The sequence below is a fragment of the Sturnira hondurensis genome, unplaced genomic scaffold (genome assembly GCF_014824575.4).
Source record: "Sturnira hondurensis isolate 20B ecotype Veracruz unplaced genomic scaffold, ASM1482457v3 Scaffold0000780, whole genome shotgun sequence".
NCBI lineage: Eukaryota > Metazoa > Chordata > Mammalia > Chiroptera > Phyllostomidae > Sturnira > Sturnira hondurensis.
The window spans coordinates 15,787,032-15,814,749 of record NW_028073411.1 but is presented as its reverse complement, the minus strand read 5'-3'; the positions used below and the strand labels follow the sequence as shown (position 1 = coordinate 15,814,749).

General features: G+C 55.1%; 1 protein-coding gene across 2 annotated transcripts in view; it reads left to right on the top strand.

Annotated features, from left to right (window-relative positions):
- The window catches only part of EVC2 (EvC ciliary complex subunit 2), a 60,254-nt gene that overhangs the window by 10,269 nt on the left and 22,267 nt on the right, over positions 1-27,718 (top strand). For both annotated transcript variants that reach the window (XM_037046061.1, XM_037046056.1), the window contains exons 6-9: positions 5,700-5,834; positions 8,505-8,644; positions 20,463-20,787; positions 27,136-27,375. In XM_037046061.1, coding sequence (XP_036901956.1) covers positions 5,700-5,834; positions 8,505-8,644; positions 20,463-20,787; positions 27,136-27,375 — 840 coding nt within the window. The remainder of the gene's footprint in view (positions 1-5,699; positions 5,835-8,504; positions 8,645-20,462; positions 20,788-27,135; positions 27,376-27,718) is intronic.

Genomic DNA, 27,718 nt, shown 5'->3' with positions numbered 1-27,718 from the left:
GAGAAAAAGCCCCTCGTGGCTTCACTGCACGGCAGGCTTCCTAGAGGAGGTAAGAATTCAGCTGGACCGTAAAGTGAGGATTTCGTCAGCGGAGAGGAGGGCTGTTCTAAATTGTGCAGCTGGAAGTCTGACTTCCAGCCACGCTGGTTTGTTGGTGGATGGAAACTGAGGTCTCCAGGGCACAAGCTCCATGCTGGGCACCAGTGAGACACACGTGGGGTGAGGCAAGGCCCTCACCAGGCAGGGTGCGCTCTATCGGGCTTGACACAGGCACCTGCAAAGACCACATCCTCACACTCGGGAAGTGTGACAGTGATGAGTGGGAGGGGCTCAGCAGGGGAGGGTCAGGCACCATGCTGCCCATGGGCAGACGGGACCTCAGCTTGAAGCCAGAGAGAGACTTGGGAAGCAATTGGGAGGTTACCAGTGAGAATTTCAGTGGGATTTAGTGGAGGGGGGGGAGGGGGTGGTCAAAGCCATCAAACTTCACCCAAAAATGTCAATTTATTAAACTGGATGAAAAAAATTGAAAATGAAGAATGAGGGGGGAGGATCCGTCCCCACAAATACTGCAAAGTTCTAGAGCCACATTAAGGCTCCCAGAGGAAAAGTCAGACCAATGGAACAAAATAGAACGTCTACACCTGTGTGTGTAATAAAACAATATTTCAAATCAATGGGGAAAGAACATCACTGACAAATTTGGGGGCAACTGACTGGAGCTTTTGGAAGAAAACTGAAGATGAGTGCCCTCACCAGATTAATACCTAACTGCATAAAACAAGGTGTCAAAGGCAAGTGCGCATTAGTAGTCTGCGATGTGAAGGAAAATCGTGGACTCGGGCGCACAAGGAGTTGAAGACTTGACATTGAAATGTAGCCTGAAGAAAGGTTAGTGACACATGTGGGAAAATATATAAAAACGGGATTGACGTGTTTAACAGAGAAAAGCTCCCGTTACTCGGTAGGAAAGAGAACGGCGCCACATAACACGAGAATTTCTTTTTCCAGTACAAGTCTTACGGTGGGTCCGCCTGGCCCCAGGAGGGAGCGTGTCACTGGGGCAGGGTCCCGTGGCTTTGCGTTGAACTCGGAGGGCTGCAGCCGTGCGGCCCCTCTGCCTTCTACCTGCCACTCACCGGTCAAGTCCCGCTCCCCCGCAGCCTGTTGTCCCCACTGCAGTGTCCGTCCTAAAGCACAGGCCTGCTGGCTTTCTCTTCTGGAGGGTCCCCCACTGCCTGCTGCATGGAGCCCAGTTCCCAGAGGTTGGTTCTCGGGACCCCTGGGGCCGGTTGACCAGCTGCTGCCTCCTGGTGCCCTGGGCCCATTTCCCACACGGCCCTGGTCTTGCACGTGCTGTTCTCTGCCTGCCTGTCCTTTGGGCAACCTGCAGACATCCCGTGAACGCTGACCGGCATCGCCTGTACGGTGATTCCTGAACCTCACTGGGGCAGGCTGGTGGAGCTGCTGGTGCTGGGACAGCTGGTCAACCTTGCCTCTGTGACATGGAGTTTCTTTTCCTGGCTGGCACTTAATACATTTATGTGGACATCAAGATGGACTCTCCCTGCCCCCCCCCCCACCGCCCCTCCTCAAGGGACTTTAGAGACTGTCCAGTTTTACTTCCTCACATGAGAGCAAGAAGCTCAGGTCTGGAGAGGCTCTGGGAACTGGCCGAGGTCCTGAAGCGGAGGACCCTAGTCACGCTGTGTGCGAGTCCTCTGACCCACTGAGTCGCCCGATGGGTGACTTACTGATGAGTGAGGGTGGCTGTACCTACGAGTCCCTTCAGGCTCTCGCCCTCACCAGAACTGTCACCTCACCTGGGAAGACAGGAGTCTCGGCCCTCGGAGCCCTTCCTCCGTGGCTGGGGGACTGCCACCAGCAGGTCCCTGACCCTCTGCAGCCTGGGTCTTTAGCCCAAAGTGGAGCATCTCAACTACAGGACTCCTGAAATCTCTTCTGGAGAAGTCGTTCTGGGTGCTTTCCCCTTTTATTCAAACTTTGTCTGGTTTCAAGGGCGGGGTGGGTGGGATTTAATACGAGTCCATTCTGGACATCTTGACGAAACATGGACTCTATGCCTGGGCAGGGGGAGGGGCGGAGGGGAGGCAGAGGGGAGATAAGAGAGAGGAAGTTGGGCAAATGAAATGCCCTTGCCTCATAATCCCACCGCCAGGGAGAACCATTGCCCACACGTTAGCTTCTTGCCCCCACGAGTGTGTCTGTTAGGTAATGGAAGTCACGCAGTATAAACCCTCCTTCCTCAGGCTTCTGTCCTTGGTGTGGGATTTTGAGGGTTGAAGGCTTTCCTTTGAAAGCCGGTCTGTCAGGCACCGTGCTACACACAGTGCGCAGTTAAATGCGCAGTTAAATCCGCTACCAATGCGCAGTTAAAGTAGCGGTGACCACAGCCGATCTTTTCTGAAGACAACCAGGGAAGTTAGCCAGGGCTGGGCCATGAGGAAGGGGGTCCCTGAGCCACTTCCTTCTCTTTCTTCTTAGAAAGTGAAGTTTAAGGTGACGGGGCTCTTGGAGATCCGCACTTGCAGTGATTGTCAGTGGAGTTTGGCTGCCAGACTTTTAGGGAAAATCTCAAAAGTACGATTAACTTGGGGCTGATCTCCACTGCTCTAACCTGCTCTGATTTTTTAATTTGTCCCTGTGGTTGTGGGTCCCACCACCACCCAACCTCCCAAGCAAGACATTCGGGGACATTCTCTGCCCCCAACTCCCCGCCACCGGCTCCACATCCGTTACACGGCTCAGCCACTGCAGCCTGTTGGCTCTGTCTCCTGGATCTGCCTCGAGTCTGCGCCCGTCTCCCGGGCCAGCAGTGGTGGAAGGAGCGGCAGCTCAGATGCACATCTTGACTCTGGGCACCACGGTGCGCCTTGGTCGGACCTGCTTCCTGTGTGCGGGGAAGCACAGATAACAAAATTGTTTATTGTTGATATTTAGTGCATCCACGCAGGGCTGTGCCACCAACACCACTGTCTAGTTCTGGAACATTCTCACCACCCAGATTGAAACTCTGTACCCATCAGGCAGTACTCCATTCCCTTCCCCCAGCCCCTTCCCCCAGCCCCTGGCAACTACTCACCGGCTCTCTGTCTCCATGCACTTGCCTCTCGTGGACATTTCAGATAATGGAATCACACACTGTGTGCCCTTTTCTGTCTGGCTTCTTTCACTTAGCTAATATTCTCGAGGTCCATCCATATTGTCGCATGTATGAGCACCTCATTGCTTTTCATGACTGAATACTCTTCGGCTGTACAGACGGGCCACATGGTGCTCACGCCTCACATGTGGCATTGCACTCCATTCCGGGTCCAATGAACCTCTGGCCCGAAGCTCCTTTTCTGCCTTAACTTGGCTGGAATCATATGGAAGGTCAGGTTGGCCTTGTTGGTCTATCGGAAAAACTTAACCTTGACCACGGCCTGCGTTGTGACCACAACAGTGAGGAAGAGGTCAGTGGTCCTCCAGCTCCGAAGGCACAGTGACGTTCCCGTCACCTGGAGCCGTTTGTAACTAAACTCAGTCTCCCTGGTTGGTTTCTCCAGAGCAGCTGTGGAGACAGGGTCCGGGGTACGGCGTGTGCGCTGGTGTGCAGAGACCAGCTAGCGCGGCAGGCCCGAGGCTGCTCTGCTCTGAAAGGCCAGCTGCAAGGTTGGCCCTGGGCTGGCATCTGGGACCTTGGACTTCAGGAGGGTTGCCACCATCCCCCAAACCGATGAGTGGCTCTTGGGGCCTCAGCTGTTTTTTATAAATGATACAGTTTATGTGAACACCTGCTTTCCTTCCGGGAGTCCGGAGTTTGGGTACAAGCCAGGCAGCGGGTGTCTGAGTGGCCCTTCCTGAATCGAATCCAGTGAGCTTTGCTGCATGACAGCATTTCATGTGAGTTGTCACAGTCATTGCTCGAGGAATAAAGTCTGCTACACCCGTGTGAGTCCACAGGGGAGGATTCCAGCACCTGGCTCCTGGCTTCCACGGGGTCGCCCCATGTGCCTTTTCCCTTCGCTGATTTTGCCTTGAATCTCCTTGCTTTAATAAGTCACAGCTGTGAGTGTGACTGCATGCTGTGTCCTGTGAGTCCTCTTAGTGAATTGTCAAACCCGAGGGGGGGATATGGGCCCCCCACCTAGCCAATCAGTGGCCGCCGGTGAAAGGGAGGAGGAGGAAGCAGAATTGGACAGAGGAAGGAGTCCAGCTCTGACCCGGGCAACAAAGCCCCACCCTCACCCGGCAGGGAGTTCTGGGTGAGTGTTGCCTGGCTAACCCCCCTCACAGGGCTGAATTGACTGGGCCCCTGTTATACTGCTACCTGGAAGGGCATGGCCTCAGGTGAGGTGGCTCTTTGTGGCTGATCTAGACCATGAACCTGGGTCTGCTGACCACACTGCCGTGGCTGGGCACCAAGTGTATCCCTGAAGGGAGAGCTGGGTGGTGCATCTTCTTATCTACGGAACTTACCCCTCAAAGAATATTTATTATCATAATTTGTGTCTCCTGATTATACAGGTAATACACTCTAGAGACCTTAGAAAACACAGAAACCTAAAAAACTCACCGAGTCACTGCACGCAGCACGGCTCTGCGGGACTTTCTTCAGAGCCTGCGCATGTGCATAGGGTTACTTTCACTTTCACGAGAGCGGGGGTTTTATTGTGCATGCAGTTTGGCATAGTCTTTAAAAATGTGACATGAGGATATAAGCATTTTATAATATTAAAAATTCAATGCAAAAATCCATTGCTTTTCTAAACACTAACTGAACAATACGAAAGGAAAATTGCAGAAACAATCTCGTTTACTGTAGCATGAAAGAGAACAAGATACTTAGGAATAAACTTAACCAAGAGGAGAAAGACTCGAACGCTGCAAACTGCAGAGCAAGGCCGAGAGAAGTGGGAGAAGGTGCATGTAATGGGAAGTCATCCTGTACACACACTGGAGGACCTCATGTGTTGTAATCCGCAGATTCCGTGCAATTGCTGGCAAAATCTCCATGGCATCTTCCTGTAGAAATAGAAAAACCCACCCTAAAGTGCAGATAGACTCTCAAGGAACTCGAAATTGCCAAAGCAATCTGAAAAAGAACAAGGCTGAGGTCTCACACTTCCTGATTTCAAACATACCGCAAAGCTACAGTCATCAAAACCACGTGGTCCTGGCGTAAAGACAGGCACAGAGCAATGGAATAGACTCAGAGGCCCAGGGAAAAGCCTCGCATGAGTATCAAGTGGTTTCCAGCAAGAGTGGCAGGACCATTCAGGGGTGGGAGGACAGTCACCTCAGCAGCTGGTGTTGGGGACCGCGGACCTCCACCCGAGAGGGACGAAGCCGGGCCCTCGCCTCACAGCATCCACAGCAACTAACTCAAAATGGATCCACAACAAATGCAAGACCTAAAGCTACCAAAGTCTCAGAAGAAAACAGAGGGGAAGCTTCTTGATATGGGATTGGCGATGGTTTCTTGGCTATGACACCAAAAGCACAGGCAACGAAAGAAAAAAGTAGATAAATTGGGTTTCTCTTAAGGGGACCGGCTAGGAGGTGACAAGCGGGGTCCAAACCCAGCTCCTTCTCACTGACTCTGTCCTTGTTCTGATATCAGTAAGTTATGACTCAACCTGAAAGGTGTAAAGTGCGACCACGGGCGAATCCCTGTCACTCTCTTGTCCCTGTAGGTTCTTCCAAACCATGGCCTTCATGCAGCCGGGTTCTTCGTGGCCTTCGTCATTTCCCTTGTGCTGACCTGGGTCACCCTTTTCTTCATGGTTCGGCATCAGTGTTTGGAGGGAAGCGTGCTCAGCAGACATCAGGTGAGTTTCAAAGCGTGTCTTCTTCCAGAGGGTCGGTCACTTGGTTGGTGACGGATGTGTGAAGTTGAAGTTTATTCTCCCATTCAGCCGATCTCAACCCTGGGTGGACATCAGGATCCCCCAGGGAACTGTGGACAAAAGTTCGTGTCCAGGCCTACCTGCAGAGGTTCTTATTGGACTATCCCCCGATGTGCCCATCATTAGTCATTTTTAAAAGCTCCCCGGATGATTCTAGCAAATGGCCAGTGTTCAGAACCCCTGCTGTCTGGCTGAGTAACCGAGTGCCCGTCTACCTGTGTGGCCACTCCGTCGTCTTGCCACACCCTGACTCAGGTTCCATCCCATGCTGCCTGCTGAAATGCCTTTGGAGACCCCCGTCATCCTCAGGGGGAAGCCTGGAACCCCTGGCATGGCTCATAAAGACCCTGTGGTCCTGCCCCTGTGCACCCCTTCTCCCACTTTCCGCCTCATGCCACAGCTTCCCCTGCACCCGACTTGCCACTCACACTCACCCCAGATGCTTGTTCAGTCCCCTCTCTGCTTTCCAATGAGCTTAACTGTGACCTGCCCTTTAAGGCTCAGCTGGAGCCCTGTCTGTCCCTGGAAGTTGTGACTGGCCACTTCCCGGCTGAGTGCCTTCTCTCCAGGTTCCCACTGCAGGTTCTGGAGACGCCATGTAGCACTTACCCTCATCTGTGGGCCCCTCTGTGCGCGCCCCAATCTCCCTATTCCTGTCTTTGTCTGGGTTCCCCAGAAGCATATCCTGAGACCGGAATCCGAGTGTATGTGGCTTGTATGGGAAGTGACCCCAGGGAGTACCAGGGAGGGCTGGGGGAGTGAGGCGGGGGGTGGGGAGGCAGCCAATCAAGTTAGCCCAGGGGCACCTGGAACTTTGTTCTGCTCAGGCGCTCTGGGGACAGGGAGGGACCTCAGAGTCATCACCTGAGCAGAGACAGAGCTGGGGTATTTATCTTCCTAGTCCCATGGGTTATTGGTTGAGGATGCGGGTGGCGGGGTGGGGTGGGGTTGACATTTCCCAGGCATGGGCTCTGCAGGTCAGCAAAAGCATTCTGGGAAGGAAGTGTAGGTATTGGCGGGTGGCTCCTGGGCGGGTGGGCACTGAAGTGGCGAGGGCGAGGGGGCATGGGCAGAAAGAGGTGGTGTCTGCTACAGTCCCCATTGCCTGGTGCGGGGCCTGGTGCTTAGAAGGCACTCGAGACGTGTGTGAAGGAAGGAAGGAGGCCTCGGCCAGTCGGCCACTTCTGTCTACAGCTCTGTGTTCTCATCAGAAACCTGCCAGGCCCTGATGTTGATGTCCATTTGCCAACCGTAATTTTCCTCTCTGCGGGGATGGTGATGGTGATGGTGGTGGTTTTAGGGGAAGTGGGATGGCAGCTCATCAGCTGAGGAGCGCTCAGGGGGACCACTCCCAGAAGGCACTGCCGGGAGTCAGCATTTCTTCAGGGTGGTGGGGAGCGGAAGCTGCTGTGACTGACACCCAGAGGCCCAACAACTTGGAGGAACATCTGTCATCTTTCTCCCTCTTTATATTGGGGAAACTGAGGCCTACGAATTTAAAGAACTTGCTCCAAGTGACCAAATGTAGCCTGGGGTCTGGCTGCTGGGGGTCCCCTCTCTCTGGAGGCTGGAAGGCCAGTCCCCTTGTTCATTTTGCTTCCTCTTCCTGGAGCAGAGGACTGTCATTTCAGCATGAGGCCAGCCCACCGTCTCCTTGGCAGGCAGAAGTGAGGGGGTGGAAAACGGCCATCTAACTGGACATTCCACGGACCCTTCCAAAGCCTATCAGCCACAGAAGAGCAAAACTCGCCCTTCACATTGAGGAAGGAGCAGGGTGCACTTCCTGGATGTTACGAGCTGAGCACTGCAACCGCGGAGAGGAAAGCCAAGTTCGAATTTGGTTTAAGGTTGAAAACCTTGCAGCATTTTCCTCCATCACAGAATGAACTCCTGTCACATATTTCTTTGTTTTTCCCAACATGGTAGCCACCAGTGAGATAACGTTGTGTGAAACAGAAGGAGCCTTTGGGCTTGGATGACTCGGGATCAGATGCCCACGTGGCCTTCACGATCTGTGTGACCTTGGACAGCGTCGCGTCCCCTCTCTGGGCTGCAGGCTCCTTACGTGTAAAGTGGGGGCAACAACACTTTGTTGTGACAACTTCATGATATGACACAGACAGGGCACAGGGCAGGGCTCGTTAACTGTTAGCTACAGTTAGCACCCATTTCTGCAGAACTAATCCTGGGGACAAGGCAGACATATCATCTATCCAATCAGAGCGCTGGGTGTACTCATTTCTGATGTCATGTCTACCTTACCATCGTATGTTCTGATTAGAAACCAGCCAGATTCATGATGGTGGTGGTGGTGGCAAAATACTTTTGTAGGTCTTTACATGTTGAGATTCTCCACTGTTGCCTTGTTTCATCCACACAACTCTGTGTGGCTCCTGGAATTATGGGCCCATTTCTCTGATAAGAAATTGGAGACTCAGGGAAGTGCAGTGTCTTGCCTGAGTTCCCCCTGCTCCCAGGTGGTGAGGACAGCCTGGTTCTCTGACTGTAGACCCCGCCTTCCCTCGTGACTTTGCAGCACAGAACAGCCACCAGAAGACCCAGCGAATCACTGTTTCTGAACTTCTCCCTCAGGGTCAGCGTCACGAGAGCAAGCTGGAGCACGCCCAGTTCACGTCAGCCGATGCCGTGGACGAAGACCTTGCCCTGAATGACCAGATGGTAGACATTCTGTCCTCAGAGGACCCCGGAAGCATGCTGCAAGCCTTGGAAGAGTAAGAGTTCTGGTTCTCGTTACTTTCAGGGCCGTGTGACTGGCTTTACTGCGGTAGCGTGAGAGCGCAGACTGAGCGTATTTCGTTCATTGACAAGTCTGTGCGTTCGGGCACTCATCCCCCAGTCGTCACCATCAAACAGCTGCTACAGTCCGAACACGGTGCTGGTATTTGGGACAAGGCATGAATAAGACACAGCTCATGCTGTGACACAGTCCGACCTGGTGTCAGGAGGCCTCCTCTGCGGGGGTGGTGGGGGGCAGAGCTGGTTACCAGCTGTGATATTGGGCAGGAGGAGCCTCAGGTGACTCCCCTGTCCTGGGTTTTGTTTGCTAGCGATTTGGGGTTCTTTTTTGAGTGGGGATGGAGGGAGCACCCACAGTTCTGGCTGCTCACTCAGTCCAGGGCGGCAGGGAAGTCCCGACAGGAGGAGGTGGGGGGGGGGGGCTCCGCCTTCGCCAGAGCGGTGGATGCTGCGTCTGGGCAGAGGTCTTTGCAAGATGCGCTTGCGCCAGAGGCACCACCCGAACAGGGCGGGTTCTCGCGTTGGAGTTTTTCCTTTGCTTGCTTACTACACTGAGTTACCCATAATAGGGCCACGTGGGAGTCCCTTAAGCTGGATTCCATTATGGCAAACTTTCTGATTCTGGGCTAAAAATGCACAGCCTCCCCCCAGGGAGCTATTTCCACAGATTTGGAGTGATCTCGTGGCTGATAGAGTAAAATGCCTTATAGTTGTTTAGTGATTGAAAATACCGGGTCTCTCTCCTGCCCCTTGGTTTCTGTGGTCCTCCCACTAATGTCTGCGTCGGGCATCTGTGCTGTGGATTTGATCGTCAAAAACTCTGCTGCTCAGCTCAGTGGAGAGGTTTGTCCCCAGTCACATGCCTAGTAAGGGACAGAACAGGACTTGAGCTTTCTCAGTATTTCACCTCAAACGCATTACGGTTTATGTACATTCTCTGATCCTCAGTTTCCTCATCTGTCCCCTGGGGCACTGTAAGCCACTGCCTTGGGAGAGCGTCACGCTGAATGTCAGGGAAGAAACGTGGGGGCGATGCATCCTTGCTGCGGTGCCAGCCTCCAGCCTGGCCCGATTCACAGGGGGAGAGCAGGTCCCGCAGAGAGGCCGTCCGGGTGACCGGGGTCTCCTCGGGTCTTTCTCCAGACCGTTGCCGGCAGCAGCTGAACGTGGGGAAGCTTGGAGGCAAAGCTGAACAGCTCTGTGATCCTGCGTCCCTGGAACCTGGAAGTGGTGTCCTGTGACCCATGTCCTGTGGCTGTGTTCTGTGGCCCATCGAGATGGACCCCAGATAGACACAGAAACAGTGCGCTGCCCCTGTTTCAGGAGTGCCGAGTCCTTGGCCTCAGAGGACAGCTCTCTTGGGTCTGACTGGGGCTCCCCGTGAGTGGAGTGGGTGCTGTCAGCAGAGAGGGGCTTCCATCCTGCTGGGAAGGGCGCTCCTGCCTGGCCACGCTCCCCCGTGCCCTGCCGGGCTTCATTCCTCAGTGCAGGGCTGGCCTGGCACCCGCCTGGCTCCCGTCTCACTAACCCACTTGTGGGTGTCAGGGTTGTGCCGCGGGCCTCATCGGGTTTTGTGCGGGCCCTCAGGCGTGCTCCTTCATTGCAGTTCAATTCCTAATCAGAAGGCCATGGGTGACGATTAAAATTAGCCACGCTGTCCAAGCGAGGAAGGAGGAAGAGGAGGATGGGCAGTCGGAGGAAGGGGGAGTCCCTGACAGCTTCGTAAATGTCCCGTGTTACATGAAGTGGTGTGAGCAGGCAGGTGATTACGGAAGTGTCCTGAGCTAAAAGCCAGTTTTCCTCCAAACTGTGGAAATGCAGAATGGAGCGAAATGTGATCAGCCTCTAGGTACTTAATTGGCAAGGGGGTAGTACTCTCTAGCTTTCTGACTGGAGCCGTTAGTGCTTGAACATGAACCCTCCTTGGTGTTCGACTCAGGCGGTGGTGGAGCATCAGGAACCCCGTCGCCCTTCATCCCTGCACCGTGCGAAAGGTAGCCGCTGTGGCTGGCTGGTGCAGGGGTATGAGTTTTACCAAGACTGTGTTCTTGTAGCTGTGGAATTTTGCATTTCTGTCTCCTTGGGAGCCGATCCTGTTTTGCCTGAAGCGTGTTAAACACTCGTTAGCAGGCATGACCCGAGACGGCTTTGCTTGAGAGCTGGTGTGTCCCTCCCTCCCTCTTGCCCCCCAGCTTCTGGGCTCCCTGCCCTGCCCATCCCAGGGTCCCTGTGTGTTGAATGTCTGCTTCAGACACCGTGGCTGGGTGCTCATTGGAGGGACCTTGAGACACATTTTTTAAAAAGATTCTATTTATTTATTTTTAGAGAGGGGGGAGGGAGGGAAACATTGTTGTGTGGTTGCTTCTCACATGCCCCCTACTGGGGATCTGGCCCATGACCCAGGCATGTGCCCTGACTGGGAATCAAACCAGTGGCCCTTTGGTTCGCAGGCCAGTGCTCAATCCACTGAGCCACCCCAGCCAGGGCAAGGAGACACGTTTTTAATGGCAGCATTGTGGGTTTCTTTTCATCTTTCCATCTTGGCTCGTAGGGGCATCTCGAAAGAAAACACGCCTCTGAATGTCAGGGGCTTTGTGGGCCCGGGAATCTGTGATGGTCTCCCAGTAAAAATAGCTTTTTTCTCCAGCTAAGCACTTACCCCACTTGTAATTCTCTGTAAGGGTTAGTTGGGATTCTGGCTAGGCCATTAGGCGGCTTGATTAACACCTCATTTCTAAGACCCATTAGAGCAGTTACTTTGCTCTGTCACACTGACTTGTTTATTTATTTCTCTATTGGGGGTGGGGGGAGGGAGGGAGAAAGGGAGGGAAAGAAACAGGAATGTGTGAGAGAAACACTAATTGGTTGCCTCTCAAATGCGCCCTGAGCGGGGATTGAACCCACAACCCAGGCATGTGCCCTGATTGGGAATCGACCAGCAACCTTTTGCTCTGTGGGACACACCCAACCCACTGACACAGGTCAGAACTTGCTGTTTTTTTGTTTTTTGTTTTGGATAAAGAGCATTTCCTTGGTTTGCTTGGTTGTTTCTCTTTTCTGCTGATTATTCACAGGCTGCTGCTCACAGAGAGGACTCGAGGGAGGGATGTTTCCTTCGATTTTTATCAGGCTCCTCAGTGTTGCCCTGATGGATGGAGGCGGCTCAGTGCCAGGTGTGCTGGGACGGGGGGAGGGAGGAAGTGTGTGCCACTGGCTGGTCCCGGAGGCTTCTGGGGGCAGGCAGTGCCCACAGTGTTTTGGCCCTGGCCCCCTCTGGCCCTGACCGCTGCCCAGAACCCCTTGCCCACGACCATACATAATTCTCACGGCAACTCTCACGAGGGAGCCGATGTTCAGGAGGGCTTTCTGGTTTTGCCTACGGTCCCCCGAGTGGCAATGGGTTTGGGCTCGGGCCTGAGTGCCCTTCCTTCAAACCCACTCTTCTACTGCCATAACAGCTTTTTTAAAAGACCGAGCTTAGATTTTTCCAGGGGGACAAAGAAAGAGTAAGAGAAGAAAGAAATCCCAAGCCTGTGTGCATTTCCTCTGTTATTAGAAGGAAGCGTATTGCTGTCTTTTGATGTCGCCAGCGTGCCTCAGAGTCGCACCTGGTGTGCAGGAGGGCTTCCATGGGCGCTGGCTGACTCGGGCCCACAGGACGGGAATCGAGTAGTTTCTCCTGTGCCGACCATGCAATGTGTCTCTTACAACTGCTGCCCTTTCGGCCCGGAGAGACACCCCAGAGACGCGACTTGATCCCTCATCTCGAAGCCTGAAGCCGCTCGCCCAGGTTTCTCTCGTCCGTTCGTTCTTTCTCCGTGCTCTTTGTGGTGCGGCAATTTTCAGGGGGTACTTGATGCCTTGGTTATTGTGGCAGATCCTGGCTGGGGGTCCCATCTGTGCCGGGTGTGTGGCAGACTCCGTTGGGTGCTACAGGGTCCTGGTTTCTGTCCACGTGAACGTGACAAGCAGCATACAAATGCAGCGCCGATGACTGCCCACTTGTCACTGTGGCAAGGGCTGTAGGGGAACAGGAATAGCGGGAGGCCTGCTCTAGTGTGGGGTCTCAGGGAGGCCCCTCTAAGGGGGTCAGTTAAGCCGAGACCTGAGTGATGAGCGCTCTCCGGGGGCAGCGCATGCAGAGCTCAGGGCACAGTGTTTGATGACCAGGAAAGAGGAGGTGGCCAGGGTGGCAGGAGCCTGGGAGGTGGGCCGGAGGGTCACCCGCAGTCAGTGCACGCTGTTACCTGGAGCAGCTCCACTGCCTGTCTCTACCCTAAAACTCCAATTCTCTGCATATCACATTCAAGGCTGTCGGAAGCCGCCTTGTCTGTCTGTCTTTTTTTGTGATGTCGCTGTGTTCTGGCTTCCTCATTGAGGCAGTGAGGTCATGAGGGTAGGAGCTTTCTGTCTCATTCATTGATTTATCCCCAAGGCCTCAGATGGCGCCTGGCACACAGTAGGTGCTTGTGGGGTTGGTACCACGCCTAGTGATGTGCCTGACGGACCGTCAGCAGGTTTTGCCAGCAGGTAAAATCTGAGGTTGTCTGGGGACTTTGATAGCAAAGATTACTAGGGCCTGCAGCGGGTCTCAAACCGGAAGGCAACACGACACGACCTCACAGGTGGCTCAGGGCTGCCCGGAGGACAGCGGCTCTGCCTGGGACACCCTCGCCACGGGGGGTGCTGCCGGGAGCCGGAGCTGTCTCTGCCATCTGCACAGAGCCGTTCCTCTGCTCCCCGTCCACCTGATTGGCTGCTCACAGCCCCACCTCGGAGCAGGGAGAAGGCCTGGCTCCCGGGAGGGTCCCCAGGGTTTAGTCTGTCCGGCGTCCATCCAGTGGCCTCATATGTATTTTGGGATCGAGGAACGAACGAGGGACAATCCCAGGATCTGCTGATGGGTTGGCAGCAGGGTTTGCAGGCCATTGAGGGTTATTGATGCCTAAGCTTCAGGCTGAGCAACTGGGCGGATGCGGTGCCGTTTCCTAAGGTGAGCACAGAGGGGCAGGCTCACTGGTGTTGGGAGCTGGACTTGGTGACTTAAAGATGCCCTGGAGACACCAGGGTAGTGATGTCCAGGCAGCCATGTGTAGGTCTGTTCTCACAAAGTTCTGGGCTAGAGATGGGAAGTCAAGGTGGGGACGAGGGAGGAGCCTGTGGAGAAGGACCAAGAGGGATGGAGAACACAGGCAGGGCCCGAGGAATTCGTCCCGAGAAGTCAGAGGGGCCCAGGGAAGCCAAAGAGAAGGGGGTCCCAGAGGAAGGGGTCTAATATTGTCTTGAGTTCAGTCAAGTGCAGACTGGGAAGTGGCCTGATTTTCACGACCAGGGTGTCATTGATGACCAGAGCAGGGGTGGGGGAGGGGAGGGGCAGAAAGCCAGAGCTGCAGTATGGTGACAAGAGGGATGGACAGATGTTTTGAGGCGGTTTGCTGTGTAGCCCACAGCCAGGTGACACGTGTCTGGGTCGGTCCCGCGTTCCGGGGAGGGGCGACCCCAGCATCCTCACTGCTGCGCCCAGCCAAGGTGCATGTGCGCGGTGGCCTGTGCTCACGCCTGTGCCTCATGGCTGGCTTTCCTGCGAGGCGCTGGGTCCCCGCCAGTGCCTGACACACCAGCGCGGGATTGTTATGGGGGACATACCGAGGACTGCTTCAGAGCCAAGTGGCTCTAATGCCTCTGGTTTCCATGGCGACCCGCACTGTCATCTTCCCAGCAGAAGGAAGCTTTCTTGGAGGAGTCCTGTGTCCATCAAACACCTTTCTTCTCTCAGCCAGTGTTTACTGAGCTCCCGCTGAGTGCTGGCGCTGTGCTGGGGGCTGGGGAGGAAGCTGAGAAAAGCAAGGACCCCCCCAGGATGCCCACCGCCTGCGGGGAGAGGCAGCTCACGTGGAGAAATACAGGGCAGCGAGACAGCAAGCTGGAACAATCAAGCAGCGGCTTCCCTTCCTGGCCCCTCACCGTTCATGGAGACGACAGATTCACAGACAGTCCTGGCAAGGAGGAGTGGGGTGCAGGGGACAGAGCACTGCGTGGGGAGGGGACTTTGGCTCTGCCTAAGGAGACCAGGCGGCTTCCCTGGGAAGACCCGGCTAGAGGACCCAGGAGCCAGAGGGAGCGGGAGGGAGTCGGGCCCCCTGCTCGATGAGGCCCAGAGTACGTGGTAGGCTCGTGCCTCATCCATCCAGGACGTTTAACGGGCACCCCTGCTGCCAGGCGCTGCAGGTGCTGGGATGCAGCGGGGACCAAAACAAAGTCGCCACACTCAAGCCATGTGCGGCCTGGGGGACAGGAGATAAAGACAAGATGTGGGGAGGGCAGTGGTAAGTCCATGCAGAACGGCGCCGTGGGGAATGGGGCACTGTGACAGGAAGGGACACTGCACGCCTCCTTCCTGACAGGTGGCACTGGAGCAGGGGAAGCGCCAGAGGGAACCACGAGGATGTGTCCCCTTGTCCACGCGGAAGGAGTGAGGAAATGGGTAGATTTTTGATGCTCCCAAGGACTTCTGAGGCCGTCTGGTCTGCGCTCCTGGCCAGAGCAGGAACATTCTCCCTGGTGTGCCTAAGAGATGGCCGGCCCGTTTCTGCTTGGACATCTTACTGATCGTGAGGGGCTGCTGTCCCTTGGAGGTTGCCATTACTGTTGAAATGTGTACCCCCCAAAAAGTATGTTGAAATCCTAATCCTGGGATCGGTGAACATGACCTTGTTTGGAAATAGCATCTCGGCAGATGTCATCAAGCCAAGATGAGGTCATTCGGGGGGCCTCAATCCGAGGCGACTGGTGACCTAACAAGAAGAGGGAGGTTTGGACACAAGGAGCACATCATGCGAAGACCGAGGCAGGGGCTGCCGTGACGCCGCTGCGAGCCAAGCGTTGCCGGCAACACCAGAAGCGGGGAGAGGGGCCCAGAAACTTCTCCTTCATAACCTCGGGAGGAACCAATGCCGTCAACACCTCGATGTGGGATGTCTGGCCCCCAGAACCGTGACGCCGTGCGTTTCTGTGGACTCGAGCCACCCTGTTAGGGACACTGGGTCACAGCGGCCCCAGGAAACGAATGCAGTTGCCCCTCTCAGTGGTGGGCAGCGTGGAGTCCTTGAAAGGCCCTCCTTATTTTTAACCAGAGACGGCAAACAGCCAGGTGAGCTGTGCCATCATCCCGACAGGTCCTCTCCTCAGGGCCTCTCCCTCCTGCCACTCTCTCCCTGCCCATCTTGTGGCCACTGCCTGAGCCCCAGCCATCTGCGTGTCTTCACTGGCACTCAGCTCATGTCCATCCCAACCCTCTGCCCACTCTCCCCACACCAGCCGAGGGGTCTCTTCACTGACCCTACCTGGGGCATTCATCCTCATCTCGGTCCGAGAGGCCCGGTCACCTGTCCACGGCGGTGTGGCCTGGATTGGAGGTGGTCTGTGTGCACGTGGTCACAATGGGCAGGCATCTGTAAGGCTGCATCACGAAGAAGACGGTGGTGCCGGGCACAGCGGTGGAAATTCTAGGGAGGAACGACTGGAGTCAGCCAATTACGAAGAAGGCCGCTCTCGCGCCTGAGCTCCCCAGTGGTGGACGGGCCCGCCTGGAGAGGCGGCTGCACCCCACGACTGTGGCTGTGTGAGGCAGAGGCGGGGCGGGGCATTCTGGCGAGAAAGGTGTGGGAGAAATCTGAGCATTGGGTGGAAAGGTGACTCAGCAGACATTCAAGGTTTGTCTTTTTTCTAAAGCCACCTTTAAATGTTTTATCCTGCAGTTTCATTCCGACGCTCTTCAGGGAGAACCCTGTCCTTACAAAGAAGAGTTTCAGGTGTTATCTGTCGATCTGTGTCCCACCTGTCCACTCATTGATTCACCCATCCTTTCACTGATCCATCCATTGCGTCCACCCACCCACTCTCCCATCCACTCGTGTATCCTTCCGTCCACCCATGACCCATTCATTCCTCCATCCACCCACCCATCTGCTCATGAATCCTTTTATCCACTGCCCACCTACCCACCCACCTACCCACCTACCTACCCATCCACCCACCCACCCACCCATCGCCTTGTTCACCCACCTACCCACCCACCCATCTGCTCACGCATTCTTCCATCCACTTACCTACCTGTTCCTCCATCCATTTACTCACCTGTGCATCTCCTGGTTCGTCTGTCTAATCGTCCATCCATCCATCTCACCTACCCATTTGTCTGTCTGTATACTTGTGTGTTTCTTTCACCTCCTCTTTTCTTCCCCATAAAGAATGTTAGGATGAGGAAGACGACGACAGACAGAACCCCCCTGTGAGATAACACGTCGGTGTGAACCAGAGGACGGAGGGTAGAACAGGGACTCTGGAGCCATGACACAGCTTCCAGTCACAGCTCTGCCCCTGAAGCGCTGTGCCACTTTGAACAGAGGGTTTTCATTCTTCTGGGCCTCAGTTTTCTTCACCCGTAAACTTAGGGTGAATCACCTCCCTTTTAAGATTGTGGTGCGGATCAAATGTCTCAACATCCATAAATCTATTGAAACGAAGCTTGTACACACAGGGCACAGTCATTAATGTTCTCAGTGACCTTCATTTGACACAGGGGATGCCATTCACCGCTCGGGACACTAGGCTCAGAGACAGCAAACAACTCACCTCCACCGCCGAGCTCCCAGGGGGCGGAGCTGGGATTGGAGACTCAGTGGCAGGGACCCCAAGCCCGTGACACCTTTCAGACGGAATGAGGGAGGTCAGAGGGGTGGGGAGAAAATCCATGGAGGGTTTGACGTGGGAGAGGAGCCTCGCTTCCCCTTTTTCCTGCTCAGAGCTGACTGAGCTGATGGGGTCTGGTCGGCGAGTGGGTGGGGAGTGGGCAGCGGTCTGGAGGCCCCTGGACAGAATGAGTCACTGCGCCTCTCTGGGCATCTGTAGCCCCAACTGGGGAGCAGCTCAAGGCCTGGAGGCGACCCCCGCCCCCCGCAGTCTGACTTCCAAACCTAGATCTTTAAGAGGAAGACGTCCAGGAGGAAGGCTGCAGACTGCTGACCCTGCATCTCACAGTCCCTTTGAGTTCCTACCACGTTGGAAACTACAGCTCAGCGTCATTTTTACTGATGGCGTGCTCACACAGTGACTATTTTTACTCTGATTTAGCCTCCTGTTACCATTTTGACAGGGAAGACGCTCAGGAGGCATTTTTCTCCCTGATTCCCGTTGTCCCGCCCCTCAAGCTGACAGCATATAAATATAATTTACGCCCCCCACCTGGGGCCTGGTGCAGCAGCGTCTCCATGGAGACGGCTCCAGGGAGGAAAATGTCACTCTCCCTACTGCCGAGTTGGCGTTTGTGGCTCTATTACTCATACCGGCTGACTGGTAGATGACCAGGGTGTATTGTAAAAAATAGCCATGATCGTTTCATTTACCTCCTGAATTAATTTCCCTTCACCGTGATTAACGAGTCCTTCTTCACATTCAGGGCTGCGCTGACTGCCCCGGGTGTCAAATCCTATCCTAATTCTGTGCTGGCACCTTGCTTGCCATTTCAGGGGGACATGATTAATTTTTGTGCAAAATAAGAAAAAGGACACGATTGTCATTTTCTCTTTTTTTATCCTCAGTAGCCAAAGTATCGATCAGTCCTGGGGTGATTTAAGCTGTGCACTTACTTCTAGAAAGCTGTCACGCTGGGCGAGTCTGTCCCTGAATTTTAGCGGCTTCTGCTCTGCAAGTGCCTCCCAGGGCGGGAGGCGTTCTGAACTCCGTGCGAAGGCAGTCATCTCCAGGAGGGGTGTTGCTTAGACGGATGCGCGTCAGCAAACCGCGCCTGGGCGGTGCAGTCATCCTTAAAGTGGGGTGACAGGATGACATGCTTGCGACTGGAAAAACCGTGTGTTTCCCGGGAAGGCAGCATGAACCTGCCAATTGTGCCGACGTGTGGAAGGAGGAAAGTGGTTTGAGAGTCTCGGTCCCGCGAGTGGAACTCAACGGGTCTCGGTCTTTCACACGGAGCCAGCAGGGACTTTGGGGAGGGGCTGGAAAATAGGTGCATTTTATTCTGCAAATAATAATAAATGCCAGGGGGTGATGAAGGTTTGACAGGTATCCAACCCTCTACCTGAAAGATGCATTCTGGGTGTGTGTTTTCCTCTCCTGTGGCCACTGGGAAAAATTAGAAGAGAGTTAGCTCAGTTAACTACGTGGTGTCTTAACTGGTTTAAAGGGACATTTTTTTCTTTCTTTTGTGCTCTGGAACACCCAAACAGTATTTATTGTTGCCACTTTAGACAGGTTGACACAAAAAATCCAACAGAAAGCACCTGTGAGGTTGTCTTCCCAGGCGACCAGAAAGGCTGGGCTCTGGGGACGGACTCTGCCTGCAGCCGGCCACCAGGAGGGCGGGCAGCACTGTGGTTATTTAGCACCAACCAAGTGCCACACTGTACCCATGCATCTTACATTGGTCTCCTGGGCCCTGAAGAGCACCCTGAGATGTGGTCCCCATTAGGCAGTGGGGAAACTGAGTTCGTTCCTAGGTTGCTTAGTGCAGATGATTTGACAACAAAGCCCTACTGAGATGCTGTCTTGTTTATTTGTCCCCTGCACCTGGTAAAGCACCTGAAGTTCACCCAGCAGGTAGCCACGACACGTTCTGGTATAAGTTAATAATGAATGAATGAATGAATGAATGAATGGGGACGGCATGGCCAGGTGGGGTGAATGAGTTTCCTACCAACTCTAACCAATTGCCACAACTTGGTGGCTTAAAACAACACAAATGCATGATCTTCCATTTCTGGGGGTCAGAGTCTCTCTCACTAGGACAAACCAAGATGACTGAGAGAGGGGAGAATTCGTTCCCAGCCTCCCTCAGCCCCTTGTCCACGTTCCCTGGTGCCTGGCTCTTCCTCCGTCGTCAATGCCGAGGATCCCATGGCGCCCAGCTGTGCTTCCTTCATCCCATCTCCCTCTGGTTCCCACGCCTCTTCCTCCCGCTCCACCTGTACAGACCCCTGTGGCTCATCTCTCCGTCGTAGGTCACCATGGAACCTGACGTACCTGTGGGTTCTGGGCAATAGGACGTGGGCGGGTTTGGGGACCAGTGTTCTGCGCACGGCCAGAAGCACCATCTTGGTGGAGACGTGATTTCTTGCCAGGCCAGGGGGACGCCGCCGTTGGGGGTCACTGGGTGTGGAAGTCGGAGCGCTCTGCCTTCCGGCGCCTCCTGTGCTGCTTTCTTGCTCTGTCCCCTGGGAGTTGCGGAGACAGCACGGTCCGCCCGCCCTGTACCCCGTTCCCTGTTAGTAGTATCTTACATCACTGCAGTACATGGCTTCCAGCTTGTGAACCAGCGTTCTTTCATTCTTAGTGGAAATCCAGATTTCATTCAGATTTATCCCATGTCCTTTGTCTCTTCCCGGATCCCATCCGGGGTGGCACATTACCTTTATTTATCATTAAAAGTTCAATTTTTAATTGGAAAAGTGAAAGTAAACTTGATTCAAAAACCCTGCTAATACCATAACTATCGCTTTTTCCTGTGGTCTCCTGCCGCCGTCAAGCACCGTGCTGATGTTAGCCATGTTCCTCTTGCTCCTGGCAGGGCACCTGCCCCTTTGCTGGAGAAGAATCTGCTGCTCCGACAGGGGCCTGCAGTCACCAGAGGGGGCGGGGGGAGGGAGGAGAGGAGGGGGAGGGCAAGGGAGAGAGGGGGCCTCCTGTAAACAGTCGGAAACCTCAGCGCTCTGAGGGACCTTCGCTTTCTGTTGCTGTGTCACGTCATGTCACAGCATTCTCTCTACCTGTGTCTCCCAGGCTGGAGATTGCAACCCTGAACCGGGCGGACTCCGACCTGGAGGCCTGTCGAACCCAGATCAGCCAAGATGTCATCATCCTTCTACTGCGGGGGCTGACCAGCAGGGGCCACCTCTCCCCTCCAGCAGAGAGGAGGATGGGCGCCCTTTTCAAGAAGCAGTTTCTCTTGCTGGAGAAGGAAATACGAGAGGAGTACGATCGGAAGATGGTGGCGTTGACGGCTGAATGCGACCTGGAAACGAGGAAGAAGACAGAGACCCAGCACCAGAGGGAGATGGCGGCGATGGAGGAGGCAGAAGAGCTGCTGAAGCGTGTTAGCGAGAGGGTAAGGCAGCCCCCCCTTCCTCTCAGGGATCCTTCATTTATCCATCCATCCAGGCATCCAGCTATCCATCCATCCATCCATCCATCTACCTATCTATCCATTCACCATCCATCCATCCATCCGCTCATTTGTCCACCCACCTGTCCATCTACACATCCACCTGTGTATCCACCCACAACCCAGCCATCCATCCGGAGTTCATTCAGAAAGCACCTATTAATCACTCACTGTCTCTCAGGCACCGGGCTGGGCTGTGCAGACATAGAGAAAAACCAGACATGCGGTTTGTGTTCAAGAAGCCTACAGTTAAGGACCCTCACGTATTAAAACATGTGCCATCATTCAACTATGTTCTAATAGCGCTATGTTCCCGGTGCCACGGGAGGCCCTGGGGAGAGGAGAAAGTCTCCATTTGTGGTGTCTGTGTGCATGTGCGTCCCTCTGGGCTGTGGTCACTGCAGTGTGCTCTGTCCAGCACAGGCCATGGAGTCAGACAGACCTGGACTCCCGGTCTAGAGCCTTCTGGCTCTGCTCCTGTGGAGCGAGGCTGGGGCACCCACGCAGGGTGGCTGAGGGACGTGCTGCAGGGGGGAGGGCGCGGCCTGCGAGGCTGTGCCCAGTGCTGCTTCCGCAGCTGCCCCAGGCCTGGCCTCTGCTGATCGGTGCTCAGCTCTCCTTTTCTGAAGAGGTGTGTTGGCTGCTGTCTTGAAAGGAACCGTGCGAGAGTGTTTTTGAGGGGACCAAACGTAGCCTGTTCCTGTCGTCCTCCGTGGAAGAGGTGGCTTGCCCAGTCCGTGTGTCCTGAGCCCACACGTCCTCTTCCAAAAACCTATCTTCCTAGCAAGGCCTGCTGCCCACAACATAGGCTTCCTCTCCCCAGACCGTCACCGACCCCAGACTTAGCCTGGAAGGGGCTACACACTCCCCAGTTGACAGCAGGGGCACACCTGTGGTGAGGCCGAGAGACAGATTCTGGCCCTCTCCTCTCCTGCCCCCTCCTACTCCCTGACCCCAGGCTCTTCTCCTCTCCCTGCCCCTGGCAGTTTAGGGTGTTGCTTGTTCTCCGTTTGGCTCCTGGATGAGTTTCCAGTGGCTGCGGTAGCAAGTTTCATAGGGTTGGTGGCTCAAAACCACAGACATGTGTCCCCTCACCATTCGGGGACCAGATGCCCAAAGTCCAGGTGTCACTGTGGTGTGCCCCTCAGAAGGCTCCAGGGGAGTGTCCTCCCTGTCCCTTCCAGCTCCCTCCAGCTCCCTCCAGCTCCCTCCAGCTCCCTCCAGCTCCCTCCAGCTCCCTCCAGGTCCCGGCGGCTCCAGGGGTCCTTGGCTTGTGGCTGCACCGCTCCAGTCTGCACCTCCACCTTCACGGTGCCATCTTCTCTCCTAAGAGGCCCTGTCATCTCCTCTTCTGTCTCACAAGGACACTTATCACTGGATTTAGGGCCCACCCGAGTAATCTAGGATGGCCTCCTCTAATCCTGTAAGGACCCTTGTTCACGGGTCCTGGGGTTAGAGTATGGATGTGTCTCTGCGGGGAGGGGTCACCACTGAGCCCATGCCAGTGCCCCTGGCTGACCCCGCCCTCTGGTCGCCCTTGGGACAATATTATTGTTCAGACGTGTCCCAGAGCCACACATGGAAGAAGGGGTGATGAACGAGCTACTCAGTGATTCAGCCCCTAAACAACCTCATGACCTCTTTCCCAAATTTGTTACATTTTTTCCCCTGTAAAAATAATACGTGTTCAATGCAGGAGACTTGGAAAGCACTAGAAAGCAGAGGTGGGCCAACGAGACCCGTGAGCCTCATCCTGCCCGGCCTGTTTTTGTCTGGCCCATGGCAGGGTTGAGAATGGTTTTTACATTTTTTAAATGTTATAAAAAACAAGAACAAAGCAAAACAAAAAAGTAGGGAAATGAGTGACAGAGTCCTCCTGTGGCCTGCAAGCCTGGCCTGTTGTTGGTGTGGGCTCGTGTAGGGCAGTTTCTACTTTGGCTCCGGGGCATGAAAAGGGGATCCATGAAAAGGGGGGCATGAAAAGGGAGCCCTGGGGAGAGACGGAAGGCCTCCGACCTCTCAGCAGCAGACGCTCAGTCACGGGTCTGTTCCTGGGGTCCCTCCTGGGTCCCTGGCCCTGGGGACACAGTGATGCCGAGGTGGCCTCTCCTGTTTCCCAGATCCTGGCATACGCTCCAGCCTTTTGCATCACACTCTTTTGGTTGTTTTACAAAGTAAGGCATCCTTGGTTTGTTTCATTGTTCATCCTGCTCGTGCTCACTTATGTGGCAGCGTGAACATTTTGGCCCTGGCGAGCATTCTCCCACTTACACGGCGTATTGGGTGCTGTGCTAAGCTTGGCACGTGGCCTTCCCATCAGATCTCCAGGCCACTCGGTGAGGGGGAAGTGGAGAGGCTCTCCCTTTCACACCACACGGGATGATCACCCGCCCAGGGACACGTAGGTGGGCCCAGGACTGACACCAGTGCCCCGTATTGCACTCGCCACCACCTGGTGCAGCGCCGCCTATGCACCATTGTGTCTCGCGCTGCCGTGGGGGCCGTGTTAACCCACCTTGGTGGGTTGGTACCTTCCCGGTGCTTTGCCTGGGGCAGTGCAGCTCTGTCTCCTCATTATTCACATCAGCATTTGGACCTGGAGCAGAGATGGCACCTCGGGAGGCCGCCGTCACTCCGGGTCCCTGAGGTCACCCTGTTCAGACACAAGCCCCGTTACTGGAGCCAGTCCGCTTCCAGAACTAGTGGCCGAAGTGAACAGAGCGACTTCCCTTCCAGCCCGTGCCAGCCGCCCCACGTTAACCAAGCCATGGACTTCTTACTCACCTCTACATTTATTGCAGTCATCCCTAAATAAAACACATGGAACTATTTGGGACATATGATTCCACCAAGAATTAGTTTTAAAAAAGCAAAATGAGCAGTATCAGCTTCTCTGAGTAAAGCTTCAGAATTCAAGTAATTGATGTGGGGATGAAACCTGCTCACACTGACACATGTCCACCCTTCCTCCGAGTTTTCAGAGCGATTCTCCGTGGAGAGACCCTGGGGCAGTAGGGACGGCTGTTGCCCACGACGGCAGATGCCCACTCTGTGCTTCTGGAAGGCGCATGGCTCGCCTCCCTGGCCTCGGTTTCCCCATCCCTAACCAGGGGGCAACAAGGCCGCCTACCTTAGGGCCGCTGATGCCCATCAGGCACATAGATGGCACCTGGCAGTGCCGTCCCTGTGCCGGAGACCCCTGTGACTCCCCGTATGTGTCACCTTCAAAGCATCCCATGACACTGAGCCGTCAGAGAGCGTGGACTCCTTCCACTTTGAGGTGGGAAACAGAGGCCCAGAGGGGAAGCCCCTTGCCCAGCTTTCTGCCAGCAGCCACTGGCGGGTCCGGCTGTGTCCTCTGTCTGGGGACCCTTTTCTAGACACTGGTGCCTCAAAGCTCCTTGAAGTGTAGGCGGCGAGGGGCACGACTGGCCCTGAGCTGCCTGCTGTGTCCCGGACCCCTTGGGAGTGTCTCACAGATGCCCCAGGTGCAAGGACTCCTGCCTCTGACCCTCTCTGGTGGGTCTCGTTGTCTCCAGCGGCGCACAGTCGAGTGCAGGTCATAATTCTGTAGGACAGTTTCGAGTTTGGGTGGTGCCGGGTCAGCATGGGAGCGGCAGATGCTCGGGCACAGCCAGATGTGAAGTGCCCTCCCTGGTCGGTGCCCGCCCCCTCCCTACTCCCCTCACAGGACCAGCTGCTTTTCTCGACACTCAAAGCCACGGAATCAACTTGCCTCACCTCCCTGAAAAGTCCGTTCCAGCAGAAAGTTCCAAAGGACTTGGGGGTGAATGATCATTATGTTCAAATGCACATTTTTGGCCAATATTTAAACCATAAAATTTCATATAAAAAACCCAGACTTCCAGCTTCTGTTAAAAAGTGGGAAGATGTGGCTACACTGGGCCCATGTCCCTACAGGGCCCTCTGTGCTGGGCTAAGTTCTGGCTTTGCCTGCAGGCAGGGCTTGCTCTCTCTGCTTGGCCCCAGTCCTCACCACTCCCTAGTGTCTCTCTCACAAGGCCTCTTCACTCATTTGTGTATGTGACCTTCCCTGCTTGGCAGGCCTAAGTGGTGTCCCTGCTCTGGGGTTTGGTCATCTCCTCTGTGACACAGGCCGATTGAGTAGGTTGGGGGTTGGACACATTTCTGTAGGTCTCTGCACCCCCTTAGGAGGGGCGGTTCCAATCTAGACTTATTTGAAGGAATGTTTCACTCTGACATGAGCATAGCAGTGCCTCAGGATTTACTCTTCAGCTGAAATATAATTCTAATAACGAGGACGGATACGTAATTTTATTTTAGGATGTGTAAGCCTCTGCACGCACACATTTTTTTGGGTCCTGGCTGTGAGAAGCTAAATCAGTGGCACCCCCTATTTTATTCCTGTGAATTAAAATAAATGGAGGTTGGGGTTTGTTGAATTTTACAGTCAAAAATGTCACTTTGGTGGGGAGTTGACCTCAGTGGGGACCAGGCATGCCCTGGGTAGCTGAGCACCCTGGCTGTGCCTAGAGTCAGCCCAGCACCCTTGCTGGGTGGGGACTACATCCCCTAATGTAGGCAGGCTGCGCTGTGAATGCCGCTTCTCTCCAGAGGAGTGACTCGGAGAGGCCCGATCCAATCTTTTTCACAGCATTGACTTTGCAGAAAGATGGTGCCGCTTTCTGGAGGCCAAGGCCGACGTGGCTGTGGGAGGGCCCTGGAGATGTGGCTGGGGACACGCGCAGAGGTCCTTGCATGTCTGACTCAGTGGCTGCTGCTCCTCACGTCGCTGGGAGCACCTGGGGACAGAGCTTGTCTGTCATATACTGGCTACTTTCTGGGACAGCTTCTGAAAAGTCAGAGAAAAGAGTCGGAAAGAGGGAAATGAGTATTTTACCTTGGTAGGCTTGCGGGTGGCTGGAAGCGGGGGCAGCAGGCCTGTGATTTGGGGAGCTGGGGGGATGGTGACGCTGGTCCCTGGGAATAGAGAGTACGGGTGGTCGGAGCCCTCCGATCCTGTTTAGCTGAGGAAGCCCAGCCCTTGCCCTGTGCCATCATTGCCCGTCTGCCTTCCTGGATCTCTGCTCAGTATAGTCAAGGTCATCATCTCACGTCCTCCCACCTCCTGAGACCATGTGTGTCTTGACCTTGACCTTTGACCCCAGGGATGGCGGCACCCTCCACTGTGGAACAGGTACACTGTCCCTCCCTTGGCTCCACCAACATGGTGCACTATACAGTGCCCGTGTGGTTTCAGAGCCCGGTGCCTGGAGATTCGGTTTGAACTTCTCCTTCCTGTCTGAGTGCGGAGAGAAACGGGGAAAGACCCTCAGCATCTCCGAGGGTGTGCCTGCTCACCTGTAGAGCGAGTGTGTTTGTGTTTGTTCGGCTCTGCACCACAGCACCACACACTCAATGACTTAAAACAACAGCCACGGGCCATCCAAGCATCCCCAGTTGGGGGTCTGGGCCCGGCCTGGCCGAGTGCTCCATGAGGGTCCCGCCGCCTTGCGATCGGGTCCCGGGCCAGGCTGCCTTCTCCCTGGAACTTGGTTCCCAGTCCCAACCATTCCTTTCCTCACACCGGGCCACGTAACGTGCAGGTATCGCGTGGCTATGTCTTCACACCCCCCTGCCGCCACTTTCATCCAGACGGCCTCCACGCGGGCCTGATTGTTGGTACTTTTCTCCTCAACTAAGTTACAAGTGAGAGATGGTGGCAATGAGCGTGAGCGCCTACAGGCACCGTCCTTGCCGTCTCCCCGTTTCCAGGCTGTTTTCCGGCAGTTGGAGCTGCAGCTGTCCGCCCTATGAAGTTCTGGCTTCGAGGGTGTTCAGGGAAATGTTAGACTCACAGGGAGGACAGGCTGCAACAGCATCTCCCGGAGCCTAGCAGCCTTGTCGTTGTCAGTTTGGGGCACTGTGTGGGTGTGCACTGTGCACATGTGTGCCTCATGGGAGCGTGCATGCTCATGGGCTTATCTGTGCATGTGCCTGTGTTTGCACATGCACTGAGTGTTGGGTGTGAGTATGCACTGTGCATGCATGGGTGTGTGCTGTGTGTGCATGTGTACATGTGCATGGTGGGTTGCTGCATGTGTGCATGTGTGCTGTGTCTGTGTGTGATGTGCACATGTGTGCATACATGTGGTGGTTTGCTGCATTCATGCCTGTGTGCTGTGTGCATCATGTACGTGTGTACACATGGTAGGCTGCGTGCATGTATGTGTGCCGTGCATGTGTGTGCATGCCTGTGTGTGCCTGGCTGGCGTGTCAGCCTCTCTCGTTTGCCTGCTCTCTCCACAGTCCGCCGCCGAGTGCAGCAGCCTGCTGCGGACCCTGCACGGCCTGGAGCAGGAGCACCTGAGGAGGTCTCTCGCTCTGCAGCAGGAGGAAGACTTCGCCAAAGCTTGCCGGCAGCTGGCCATTTTCCAGAGAAATGAGCTGCACGGTATCTTTTTTGCCCAGATAAAAAGTGCTGTTTTCAAAGGGGACCTGAAGCCAGAGGCAGCAAAAACGCTGCTGCAAGCCTACTCTAAAACCCAGGTAACGCCGCCAGCCATGCCTCGCTGAGGGGAGAGTCTCTTCCCTAGCCACCCTCGGACCCCTCCTGCGCTCTGCTGCCCCGGCGCTGAGTCCCACTCCCCTCCCACTCTCCTCCTGTGCCCCGAACGAGGGAGCTCTCGTCATCCTCCCCCAGTATCTGCATGAGTTTCCAGAGAGCAGGGGGAATAAGAGCGTGAAGCCCAGGCCTGGAACCCAGGCTGACTTGAACTTGAATTCCAGCTCCACCGCTCCCCCGTCACGTCCATTTAATCAAGTTACCCAGCTTGTCTGAGCCTGTTTCCTCACCTGTAAGACGGGGGTAACAGGGCGCTCACACTCCCAG